Source organism: Nycticebus coucang, chromosome 9 (assembly GCF_027406575.1).
Source record: "Nycticebus coucang isolate mNycCou1 chromosome 9, mNycCou1.pri, whole genome shotgun sequence".
In the NCBI taxonomy this organism is placed as follows: Eukaryota; Metazoa; Chordata; class Mammalia; order Primates; family Lorisidae; genus Nycticebus; species Nycticebus coucang.
In genome coordinates, this window is record NC_069788.1 from 113898815 (window position 1) to 113912242 (window position 13428).

Consider the following 13428-nt stretch of genomic DNA (forward strand, 5'->3'; position numbering starts at 1 on the left):
CTCTCTCTACCCAGGGCAATGGAGAGAGACTCTGTCTCAAAAAAAAACAAAAAAACAAAAAAACCAAAACCCAATTCCTAGACTATCCTTTGGAAATTCAAACTCAGGGGTTATTGAGTAAAGTGTGAGACTGAACAAGCGGCCCAGGTGACGCTTGTGGTCTGGGATCACAGGGAGAGAGGGTGAGCAAGCCATGACTTCCTCTAGTGACCATTCTCTGAGCGTGCGACCTGCAGGCGTGTGTGAGGAGGGTGTGGCCGTGGCCAGCAGGGCTGCCAGCTGCAGCTACAGCTAAGAAGTGCCCTTACCATGCAGCGACTTCATCCCTAGCGTGTAGGAAGGCCTGCGCAGCGGCAGAGACTTGGGGAGAGACGGGTAGGTGCTGCTGAAGAGCACGTCGTTGGGCAGCGCCTGGTCCAGAAGCGAAGCCCTGGAGGGGAAGAAGTGCTCCCTCTGGCTGCTGTAGATGCTCTCGTCGGACAGCGTTCTGTGCAGGGCCCGCCGGGAGGTGGGGGTGGTGGGAAAAGGAGTCTGGGGAGAGGAGAGCGCGTGGAACTGGAGAACAGCGGGAGACAAGAGGAAATTAATTTTCTGCTTCAGACACCTGAGATGAGTCCCTGCGCCCCCTCGCGCCCTGGAGTACCAGCAGGAAACCGTCAGGCCCACCAGCTTCTTGTACATCAGCAGAGAGCTGACCCAGGGGGCCCAGTCATTATTTCTCTGAAGTTCAGCCCGCTGCCCACTGCCTATCAGTGCCCCGTACTCAGATGAGCGAGGGAGGGCCTTTATCAATATCATGTTCTGGTTAAGAACAGACTTTAGGGTCAGACAAATGTCAGTTCTATTTGAATCCTATATGTCCCACCGGATCACAGGGTTTCTCTGAGCCTAATTCCTCATCCACAGAAGGGGGACAACACCTCTCAGGATTATTATGAGGATTAAGTGAGATGTTGGACTGATTACCAGTGTCAGAGGCCTGATGAAATAATGTCACAACACCTGCAGACGCCTGCCAGATAATAATAATGTGTTTGTGGGGCAACAAGAACATGTAATCATTGAAATACATTAACTCAGATAATAGGTGGCTCTCAATAAACAGCAACTACTCGGTCACACCAGCTGAACCTTCAGGCGGATGGACGTCATGAGTTTTGGAGAGAATTTATTTTTGTAGGTGCATTTCAATCCATGAAATAGTAACAGGAAGTCAGCTTTATAAAGGACAAATATTTACACATTTATCTGTAAGTAACAAATAGTTCCAGATATATCTCATATCTCTTGCTGATGTCTTTTGCCCTTGTGACCCAATTTGATTTTACTTGAGATTTTTCTGCCAATTGCAAGCTTCTGAGAAGCCCTTTCACTGAGAAACAACACACATGTGAACAATATTTAAACGTCCAGCTACCGGGAAGTCCTTGAACAATAAAGAACTTCCTAACACACTCAACAGGAACCTGGGGTCATTGTGATGAGGGACACAAATCTTGTGGCCTCCCTATGAACAAATTCCCTATATATGAAGAAGAAAAAAATTATAAAATGTATGTGGTGGGTGTATAGGTGATCACTGTATAATTCTTTCAACTGTATGTTTGAAAAATTGCCCAATAAAATATTGGAAAATTAAAAAGAAAACAATCAAGAACTGAGGCCACGTTCATTGTGACGGGAGAACAGTGTAGAGGTATGAGGAGGAGGGCTGAGTCACTGCTGGTGGGAAAGCCACTGTTGAGGCTTCCCGTGACACTTTCAAGGGGCAGAGAGAGAATGATTTAGCAATAGCTCCATCTGGTTGATTGCAGACCCCCAAACGCAGAGCTAATGCTCCGGGCCCTTCCTGTGTGCTGGGGCCTAGCGTGCTTCTGTGTAACAAGGCAAGGGTTAATCAAGTCCATGCTACCCCCAGCTGTGGTGTGCACAGCTGCAGCACGCAAAGGAAACAATTATTAGTGGAACACATTGAGATGGTGGCCAAGGTGTAACCAATTAAGTAAAAATTGTGTTCACTTTTAAAAATTCATGATGAGTTAAATACAAGGTATGTACCTGTGAACTTGTCTAGAAAGCTAAGCTGCTACAGTAAACACTTTTCAAGGGAAAACCTGGCGAGGAGAGTAATGCTCTCCCATCCTAGTCTGTGGAGAACAGTAGGCATTGGGAGGTTAAATAGCTTGAGAAGCATAATTAAAAAAACAAAAACAAAAACAAGTAGTTCACCTTTCCTCTGTCTGCAAGGTTCTATCACATCCGCCTACTGGGCCATCTCAGATCTCTGTCTTCAGGGACTGCTGCTCAATCTTCTTAGCGCCTCTATTTTTAGCAAAGGCATTTCCTTTTCCAGTAAGCACCCCCTCCCTGCTGGTTTTCACAGGCAAGAGATTCTCCATCAATTCTAGTTTCAGTCTCTTTGGGAGTTATTAATATACTTCAAGGCAGTAAGCAGCTACCTTGAAGAGACCCTTTGAGCATGTGCTTTATAAAAGTCACACTATCCACCAGGCACGGTGGCGCACGCCCATAAGCCCAGTACTCTGGGAGGCCGAGGTGGGTGGACTGCTGGAGCTCAAGAGTTTGAGATCAGCCTGAGGAAAAGAGAGACCCCATCTCTATTAAAAATAGAAAAACTAGCCAGTGGAGTTGTGGCAGGAATGTGTAGTTCCAGCTACTTGGGAGGCTGAGGCAGGAGGATCACTTGAGACTGAGGTCACTGTGACCTATGATGCCACAGCACTCTATCCAGGGTGAAGGAATAAGACTGTCTCTAAATACACACATACCTACATACGTACGTCACAACATTCTGCACTAAAGGGAGGCAGGGAAGGAAGCGGAGGGAAGCAACCCGCCAAGACGCTCTCTACCATTAAAGGTAGTCTTGTCCGAAAGTGCTGGGGTGGCCCCTCACCTCATCTGTCTTCAACTCCAGTTTTAAAGGAATGTAAACCTACCTGCTTCCTGAGGGTGTCCCACCTTCCTTGCAGGTGCTGCCAGCCCCTGGAAGATAGACCCAGAGGAATGGAATGGCAGGCCTGGAAGGGATTTTGGAGTGTGCTCGGGATGGAGTGCTAGGGGTCCTTAGAGCACCACCACTAGGAGTAGTTCAGGTAGGCCCTGGACCCAGAAGCCCCTACTCTCCTGGCCCTCCTGCTCCCGCCCTCCCATTCTGCTTTCTCAGTTGTATGCATTGGGCTTCCATATGTGGTCTTATTTATTTTTTGAGGCTGAGTCTCACTCTGTCATCCTGGGGAGGGCGCTGTGGTATAGCTCACAGTGAACTCCATCTCTTGTGTTCAAGACATCCTCCTGCCTCAGCCTCCTGAGTAGCTGGGGACTACAGGTGCCCATCACAACACTCGGCTAGATTTTCTATTTTCAGTGGAGACAGTGTCTCGCTCTTGCTCGGTTTCCTGGGCTCAGGCAATCCATCCCCCCCAGTCTCCCAGAGTATGTGTGAACCACCATACCTGGCCTTAATTGTTTTTAAAAAGGGGGTTCCTGAGCTTTAATCACTTGGGCACCACTAATCTACTCCTGTCCTCTATTTCACAGCCAAGAAACAGCCTGGGGAAGCGGCATCTTGCTTCGTATCGGTGTCCTGTCCTCGTCCTCTTTCCATTGCTCCTGGCCACTGGTGACAGGTGTCATCCACACTCACACTAAGCTGCTCCTGAGCACGGAGCCATGTGCCGGCTCTTCCCTTGGCTTGCACCTGACAGCCCTGGCTGGCAAGCAGGACTAAGGAACAGTCTGCACTGCTGTCTGTTCCCTCGCCAGACTGTAGCTGCCCTTGGGGGAAATAAGGTTATTCCATCTCTGATTTTGCCTGTGCGGTTTCCTAGAATGTCACAGCTCCACCATTGTTCTTGAGGTAGGAGCTCCGCGGCAGCTGCCTGGGGCCTTGTCATCACCCACCTACAGCGTTCCTGGCAGCCCTGCCACCTCTGGCAGCACATGCCTTGCTCTGCTAGCAAACGAGCCTGGGAGTGACCCTGCCATTTAATATTAACCACAGCTTGGTGGCAGCATTGGCTCCCCAGGACAGCCACTGTGTCATACGAGCGGGCTCCTTTGCTGACAGCCCCAAGCTGGCCAGGCCTAGGACCCTGAAGCAGTGGCTTGAAACCTTGAGCCAGAAGTAGCCTGGAAGGCCTCTTGAGGGCATGCTGGCCTCACTGACACAGCATAGCCATGGCCACTCAGAGGACACACGGAGCTACTTAGGGGAATCGTCTGTAACCACACTAGGAGGATGAAACTCGAGAGAGAAAACAGCCAACTTGAGTTCCTGCTTCCAGCCTTCTCAATGCAACAGTTTAGCCCACAGTAGCACTTTCTTTGCAGAGGGTCTCATGTTTACTTTGTGTTACTTTACACAAAGTAAAGAAAGTTTCAAATAGGAATGCTAAAGGAATTCATTTAGGAAATAAAAGCCAAGACCTGGAATAAGAGCAAAACAGACATTTGCCTTCAATTATTTCCACTGTATAAGTGAATCAAAAGAATGACGCCCTTTGCCAAAAATGTTCAAATAGGAACTGGAGAAAAGATTCCTTTTCAGGGCAGGTTTTATTTTCCTCTAACCTCAAAGGAAAAATCTGAAATATTTTTTATTTTGAAACTGGCACTTAAAAATTTTAATATACCTCTTTGGGTTTTAATGGATAAAGAAAGGAGTTTCAAACACTATCTTCTGCAAGGTTGCCAAGGAAACCACTTGTACCCTGAATGATGAGTCAGAACAGTTAAGTGCAGGCTTACGGAACTGAAATAATAGAAATCAGGAATGGCTCCATATAGAAAATGATTTATTCACGTAATGAATCATGTTAATAAATCATTTATTTCTAGGTACAAGTCCAGAGTGGTCTCTGAGCTACATCTGGTTCCTGTAAATGGTGATTTTTAAGTTTAGGAGGTATTATATTCCCAACCTATCTGGAGGAAACATCCTAGGAAACCCTAGGATGTGGTCGGGGGGTCTGGAGGCGATGCCCCACACAGCTGCTCCAGCTTGGCATGCCTCTTCTCCCCTGATCACAGTTTGAAGATGGTTAGTGGTTAAGCAAATATTCTAGCTTCCATTTGCAATCAATTCTCAAAGTTCTTCTTAAAGCTTTCTAGTCACTTCAAACAGACTGCAAATCATCCAGCTTAAAGCCCAGAGAACAGAAAACTTCAAAGATGGCTGCCACAACTTTCCTAGGGGTGCGCCCCTTCCCCTGTGGCCACTTGGCACACCTCATAGGCATAGTGCCTTATAGGCAGAGCGACCACCTTTAGTCCCAGTTCAATCCCCAGAGGTGTTGAGACCACACACGTTAAAACCCGAGGGAGCACAGAGCCTTAAGTGAGCTCCCAGCTCCTCCAGGCTGAGGGGAGCACAGCAAACCTTTCCGTGTGGTCAGAGGTCTGGCCACCGCTGCACCAACATAAATGCTGAATAAGCATTCAGACAGGGTGGGAGGAGAGACTGGGTTTCAGAGGAGGCCTTTATAGTCTGGGATTCCGAGAGAGGAATATAGGGAGAAGGCTTTACAAAGCAGAGCCCTCTAAGTTCTGAAGGTGTGAGTGGAGACAGAGTTTGCTGGGCTGAAGCTGTCTGTTTACTCTTGGAGGGGCAGCTGACAAGAGTGCATGTCTAGCAGGCAGGCCGGTCCTGGGAGTGAGGACTGTGTATGGCCAGGCCGGTCCTGGGAGTGAGGACTGTGTATGGCCAGACTGGTCCTGGGAGTGAGGACTGTGTATGGCCAGGCCGGTCCTGGGAGTGAGGACTGTGTATGGCCAGGCCAGTCCTGGGAGTGAGGACTGTGTATGGCCAGGCTGGTCCTGGGAGTGAGGACTGTGTGTGGCCAGCTTGTTTGTGTGCTGGCTGGTCAGGCAAGGCTGGAGTGCAGAGTACTGTGGGCACACGGGGCAGGGAGCAAATGGCATTTGTGAGAATGGGGGACCCTTTGGACAAGAGACGCTGAAGTCCTGTGGATAACCGTCTAGCTGACAAGGGAGCCACCGGCACGTACCAAGTTCTGAGCATCAACAGCATGGATGTGATGGCTAAGGTGTCATGTGCTATGGGGAGGATACACTGGAAGAGGAAACACTTGCACAGTAGGGACAGGTTCAGAGAAACCAAGCCTAGAGAGATGTGGCTGCTGGGACCTCTGAGCATTTAAAACACCTTGTTCTACTTACTGGGAAAACTGGATGATGGCAGCATGCGGGAGCCAGCAAGGAGGAGCTGGCAAGCAACGCTCTCTGGAAGGGGCCACTACAGCAAACAGCCCCTCAGGTTTGGCTTCTGAGCATTCTGTTCCATACCTTAAAATTCTTCTGTGATTCAGGAGTTGGGCTTTCAAAGTCAATCAGCTTCTTTAGGTCCTCCTCAATGGTGGACTTGGAGGTTGGCTTAGGCGATGCCCGGAGGTCCCTGGTGGAGGCACGCAGCCTTGTATGGGCTATTTCGTTGCCATCACTCTGATGACGCCTTGAAAGAAAGGGAAGAGACGGTAGAAACCAAGTCAATAAGGTTGGCTCAAGGGCACAGTGGGCTCTGAAGGATGTAAGTCAGTAGAGCGATATTTAAGGTGAGAAAAAGAATTATTCTGTTTAATCACACCAGAACTTACTTAGGTAAACGCTTGTTAAGGAAACAAAACCAATTTGAAACACAAAATAAAACCTGATGAACAAATGACTCTTATAGAAAACTATTAATTCTACTAAGCCAAAATTAGCAATAGACTTAACTGAAAGAACACAAGGTATGAATCCCAAATGCAACTTTTGCACAAACAACAACAAAATAAATGCAAGAATCACTTAATTTTTTTGCTGTACTCCTTTGTTAAAGTCTTAATGGCAATGTACACACTCACTTCCTAATACTCCCTCTGCGGCTTCCTGGCTCAGTTCAGAAGAATTACCCAGGATTAATAATAATCAAAGAGATTAGTGTGGTGTTAGTACCAGAGGCTTAATTATTCTGAAGTGTGTCTTTTAAACACCCTCTTTTCTAGGAGATCTGAGATTCTCAAACCTGAATGTTTCATAGTACATCTTATTTAAGGAATGAAGCAGAGAATTAATTTAGGAAATAAAAACCAACAATCCCCTCTACCAAACCAAACCTCCCACCTTTTAGCCCGGCCTCCTTTGATGTAAGAAACTGCCCAACGTTTTCTGATCTCTGTCATGTTAAAAGCAAGTCACCCACCAAGAGAAGCAAAAGAACTCTTACTTTCTTGTGTCCATAAATCCCACGGAGTTTATTGTTCCTTCTGGTTTTTTCCATCCAATTAGGTATTTGCTAGTAGCGCCCTGGCGAGGGTAGAAAGTCCTGGGACCAGAGGAAGAGGAGGATGAGGAGAAGGACGGTGCGAGCTGTGAGGCGGCGGCAGGGTGAAGTTCTTCTTTGGGTGAACTTCGGGCACTGGAGAAAACCACTGGGCTGGCAGAGTGTCGGGAGCTCATGGTACTGTGGAGAAGGAGGACGAAGACACAATGACCCCCACGTGCACCGTGCATCTCAGGGTCATGACTGTCCACTGTGAAGTGGCGTCCAGGGTACAGGTGATGGCCGAGTTAAACAACAATGAATTTCTCATAAAACATTAATGCGTATGAATGGCTGGCTTTACTTGCTTTCTCGCTATAATTTAAATGTCTGTTCTCAAGTGACAGATGGTCACTAGGGCTTAGTCTGCACTTTGAGTTAAAAAGTAAAAACAGTTAAGATCATCAGGGACACCTTCAAACACACGGGCACACTGATGTTTGTCACAGGGAAGTCAAGAAGCAGAAAGAAACAGAAGAAAGAGCAGCAAAAGGCATAGCAGTCTCAGTGGCTGCCTGTGTTGACTTTCTCAGAACCAGGGTCATGGTGACGCTCTCCAGGCCCAAGCAGAGGAGGGGAGATGAGCCTGAGTCAGGGACGCAGCTCCCAGACTCCCATTCCCAAGGCCGAGTGTGCATAGTGACTTTTCCGTCCCCACGGCATCTGGGACTGACATTGGCTCTAAAAAGCTATTCATTGGTACATTTCAAATGTTGTTAAAGATTACAAAACTAAGTCCAGCAGACTTAAAGAAGTCTAAAACGCAGGGGTTTCTAAAGTGGTCTGAAACAGAAAAAGGCACAATTTTCAAAGATGAGGATGAGAGTTTTATTTGACTACAAAGGTGAGGGGCCTTTAACTGTGGGATATCCATACTTGCTGCCAAGTGGCGTCACAGGACCCACGTTCACACTGCGTGAGCCCTGCCAAGCTCTCCAGCTTGGGATGAGACCAAAGATGGGTTGACTGTCACTAGCAAGCACTTTATATTACTGGAGTTTTAGTTAATTGTGCATGGTTCCAAAGCCTTTCTCAAAAGCACTTTCGTTTGCCAAAACCCAAAGGTCCTGATCTGAATAAAGTTATCACCTTTAGTTAATAATAACTCATCGCTATTGATTCTTTAGCCATCGCAAATGTACTGCAGTGACATACGCTGATGACAACAGGAGAAACTGGGCAAGGGATATGTGGGAATTCTCTGCACTGTTTTGTAACTTTTCTGTAAATCTGAAACTATTTTCATATTGAAAAGTCCTGAGATAATACATTTAACAGTGAAAATGAATTGTGATACCTTTACCTAAAACTTTCCATAACAATAAATTCCAGCTGGATCGTATATTTAAATGTAGACCTAAAAATCCTGCCTGGGCACGGAGGCTAATGCCTGCAATCCCAGCACTCTGGGAGGCTGAGAAGGGTGGATCGCCTAAGCTCAGAAGTCTAAGCAAAGTGAGACCCTGTCTCTACAAGTAGAAAAAGTACCTAGGTGTTGTGATGAGCACCTACAGTCCCAGCTACTTGGGAGGCTAAGACAAGAGGATTGCTTGAGCCCAAGAGTTTGAGGCTGCTGTGAACTATGATGCCACAGCATTTCTTGCCAGGGTGACAGAGTAAGACTGACTTAAAAAAAAAAAAAAAATTAGCCAGGTGTGGTGGCACTTGCTGCAGAGAAGGCTGAGGCAGGAAATACCTTGAGCCCTGAGTTTGAGGCTGCAGTGAGCTAGGATGACATTATTGCACTCCAGCCTGCGTGACAGAATAAGATCCTGTCTCAGGAAAAAAAAAATCCTTTATGATAGAGGCAGAGGCCTCTTTAATAGGATCAAAAAAAAAAGGAGTGAACTGCATTACAATTGAGCACTTCTACTCATCAGAAGACGTAGGAGAGTATGTGCAAAACACACACCCAGCAGTAGGCCCCACCCAGAATGCAGAACTCCTATGCGTCAACAAGCTAGACAGCCCCAAATAAAAACGGGTATCTCACAAAAGAGGGTGCCCAAAAGACCGATAAACATTGGTGCTCATCAAATACCAGACAAATGAAAATTAAAATCGCAATGAGGGCCCATTCCACACTCAGCAGGATGGCTAAATTAGACAGAATTTCAAGCTCCAGAAAGGATGGGAAGCAAGTGGAACTCTGATGCTCTGCTATTTAGAGTGCCACTTATTACAACCACTTTGGAAAACCAGTAAAGCTGAACACTTGTCTGTCATATGACATGGGTATTTTATTCCTAGAAACTCAAAAGAAGTGTATACCTATGTGTACCAAAGGCCACATACAAGAATTCGTAATATCCCCAACCGGAAACAATCCAAATGTTCGATCAAATGTTCATGAGCAGTACAGTGGGTCTGGTGTATTCTCACAGTGTAAATATAGTACAGCAATGGAAATCAACTGGTGCTGCCCGCAATACATGAATAAATCTCACCAACATAAGGTTGGCATCAGACACAAAATAATACACATGATATGGTTCCATCTTTGGAAAGTCCAGAAATAGGTAAAATGAGTCTAAGATTTTAGGATTCAGGATTGCATTCACCTTGGTGAGGAGGTGCATGGGCTGGGGAAGGAATGGTGGGTGATGGGGGGGGGGGTGAGGAGTGGTTTTGGGATCTGGTTCTGTTCTGGTTTTTGACCTGGCTAATGATTCACATGGGTGTGAAAATGTATCTGCATATACACTTATGGCCTGTACCCTTTTCTATTTGTATATTATCTGTCAATAAAAACACATCTACAAGGAAAGCAAAAGTAAATGACCAGAAAGAAGTCTCTGTCTGTCCGTGAGACTCTGCTGGTGGGGCGAGGCAGGATATTGGTGGGGGCAGACTAGACAGAGCTAAGATGACCTGGAGGGTTTTCCATACTTCTGGGCCCAAACACAACCATCTACGTTATTTCTGTAAGAGGGAAGAACTAGGCTCAAACCTTGCAAAAACCACAATAATATAAAAATGACTACTCTTACTCTAATCCCTCTAACAACCCCCCCCCCCAATTTTTCCAGTTAGAGGAAGCCCTCCCTGACAAAACCTCAAAGGGCAGCATCAATTTAAAAGCAATGCACACTTAGCTCTTGATAACAAACATCTCATATATTTGCTTCTAAAATTGAGAAAAGGAATGCAAAATTTTTCTGTAAACGTAGGATGTTAAATCAGTAAGAACAAAACCCTAACTGTGTTACAGAAAGGATGATGAAAGTAGAAAGGTGAACCAATGAAAGAAGGAAGTGCGGAGACACATATAGAGGCAGTCGAGCTTGTGAGGACACCAGAGGCCCTGATTAGCAGCCACGTGTTTTAACACTGGGATCATCTACGGTGGGATCATCTACGGAAAGGTGCTTCTGAAATGTCAGAGGATGGGAGCCCGGGGCACAGTTTAAACAATGTGATGGGCTTGTGGCCACTTGTTAGTTACTTACGGCTAAGATCTTATCTTTGGTTTGCAAATTCTTTTTCACCAGACTCTATCTTCCTCATACACACTTACAACAGAGATGTGAGGTCCTAAGCCTCGACCCTGGCTAGTGTCTGAAGCAGATTCCAGTATAACAAAACAATGCCTTGCATCTCTGGTCTAGGGTACTCTAGGTGCTTGCTTTAACTGCCTTCATTAGTATCCACACATGAGCTCGGTTCTTGGACTTTAGCATGCTAAAATGCAGATTGCCAGGCTCCCTCCCCTCCCTGAGACTCTGATTCAGCAGGTGAGATGGGGGTTGGCAAGGGCATAAGAATTTGCATTTCTAACACTTTCCCAGAAAATACTGTGATCTGTGACCTACACTTGGAAAACCACTGTGCCAGAGGCACACTTGAACTGCCACATTTAACATTCATCAGCATCAAGCATCTCGATATGGTTAACACTGGTATTCAAAACGCAGGAGCTTTCAAAGACTAATGCTTCATCAGAATAGAAATAATTAGCCAAGAGACTAGAAAGTAAACTGTATCGTCATTAATTCACAAATCGTTCCTCCAGGTTGTATGAAACAGCCATGCTGGTTTTAGCTGTAATGCATGTACTCCACGAGAGGGAAGTTTGAAGAACAGGTTCTGAGATGAGAGCAACCAACATGCAGAATACACGGCTTTCCTTTCTGTATGAATTTAATCACTGCCATTATTTCTCTGAGAAGCATTCAGTAAACTGTACTAGATTAAAAGCTCTTTGAAGGAAGGTGTTGTTTTTTTTTTCTGTGTATCTAACAATGCCAGGAGCACAGCAGACTCCCACTAAAATGCCTATCAAACAAATCGTTTCTCCTTTGCATCTGTCACTGTGTAGGACACTATATATTGAATTTCTTCACATGTAAGCTCCACAAGGGCTGAGATTTTTGTCTTTATTCACTTTTTCATTATATCCCCCATACCTAAAACAGACCCTGGCAATTGCAGACACTCAATATTTGACGACAGAAATTGTCAAATAAAGATAATTATCCATTTTAAATGGAAGAAGGAGGTAAAGATGATGATGGTGAATTTTATTCATATTGTATTTGAAACTAGATGATGCTTTATTTTTGCTGCAAGAAATAATCAAATCTGTAAACGATGCTTGTTTACAAGTATATCCTTAAAAGGCTAATTGCTTAAATAAGACCACTGACCCTGATTATTGGTTTTATCTGTGAACAAGATGGGCTGATACTAGTTCCCAGGTGTGAAATGCCAGCATGCTTTTGTTCACTAATAGTTATAATCAACACAGCCCTACTTAACAATTGATTAGATTTAGGAACACGGTGCAAGGAGAAACAAATGAGTAATTCACTGGTGTGTGCAGAACTGACCACATGGAGCGTGGTGAGCACTTCAGTGCACTTCCCCTTGAGTCCAGGGGGCATATGACCATCACCTGGGAGTTCTTCTAAAACATCCTTTCCTGTGTCTTAATCCTGGATGTTTTTATTTAATAGAGCTGGGTGATGCCTGGAAGATTTGCCAAAACCACAACAATTGAGACCTACTGCTGAAACCCAGTGGAATTATTCACATTATTCACATTGTTATGACTTGGTCAAAATCCAATTTAATATCGTTCAAGAAAGTGAAGCCTTGTTTCTTGAGCTGCTGTGGCCACTGGCAGGTGCTGATGTAAACAGAGAGTCCTGGGCTCTCATCAGATCTTCTAGAGCCCCAGAAATTTGTATTTTCATAAAATTCCAAAGGATTCTCATGTTTTCTAGAGTTTAAGAACCACTACATAGTCTCAATACTTCCTACTGTAACATGGGTCTGACCCTCGGTCCAGTGGTGGATGAGGCTCCTTGAAGCCTAACTGATCTGCTGGCCCCGGTCCACCTTGAAGGTCCTGCACTCTCACACTTCACCTAAGAATCTCTGAAGTGGGTTAATAACAAAACTACTAACATGAAATCAGCTTCGTGCTTTTTAAGGGGCACTGTGGGGAAAGCCTGTCTCACTGCCTGAAGATTTCATGTTAATCCAACAGGCTACATTTGCATTTTACCATGGAAAGTTAAATCTCTCCATAGGAATTGTTCAAGGAGGTCATGAACATACAATATGCAACAAAAAGAGTAGGGGATATATTAGGAAGTGACAACTGCAATCAACTGCAGTATCTGCTACTTTCCTCACTGTATAAACAGGGAGTTTAACTGTGAGCACAGCCAAACTGGAACCACCCAAAATATAGAGTCCGAGTGCCCCTTTCTGAACAGACAACTAACTTTAATTTTCATGCAAATTACAGGGCACTTTACATTTCCTAAAAGTAGAACAACCTTAGACTCTGCTTGGCCATGCTGGGACATGAATTCTGGAAAGGAAGAGAGGGTATCCACTAATGTGCAGTACCCTAAATAAAAAGAGGGGAAGAGGCAATGGGGTAACTGACAGTCTTGGACACTGACTCCGTCCAAACTTCTCACCTTGACCTGATGCTCATATGAAACCATGGACCATATGTGCTGCCACCTGGTCACTGCACAGCACAGCTATGGTGGAATTTTACAGGAGGGGACGCTGGACGAGTGACAGGCACAAAGGTGTTAGTCACAGTGGGGGCTGCTCTACAGAGGAGC

General features: G+C 45.6%; 1 protein-coding gene and 1 pseudogene across 17 annotated transcripts in view; one reads left to right on the forward strand and one right to left on the reverse strand.

Annotated features, from left to right (window-relative positions):
- SIPA1L1 (signal induced proliferation associated 1 like 1) overlaps positions 1-13428 on the reverse strand; it is a 434009-nt gene that overhangs the window by 8392 nt on the left and 412189 nt on the right. For all 17 annotated transcript variants that reach the window (XM_053601212.1, XM_053601207.1, XM_053601214.1 and 14 more), the window contains 3 exons: positions 7247-7483; positions 6328-6493; positions 309-555 (listed from right to left, as the gene is read on the reverse strand). In XM_053601212.1, the coding sequence (XP_053457187.1) occupies positions 309-555; positions 6328-6493; positions 7247-7483 (650 nt within the window). The remainder of the gene's footprint in view (positions 1-308; positions 556-6327; positions 6494-7246; positions 7484-13428) is intronic.
- On the forward strand, positions 1419-1530 carry LOC128595246 (uncharacterized; annotated as a pseudogene).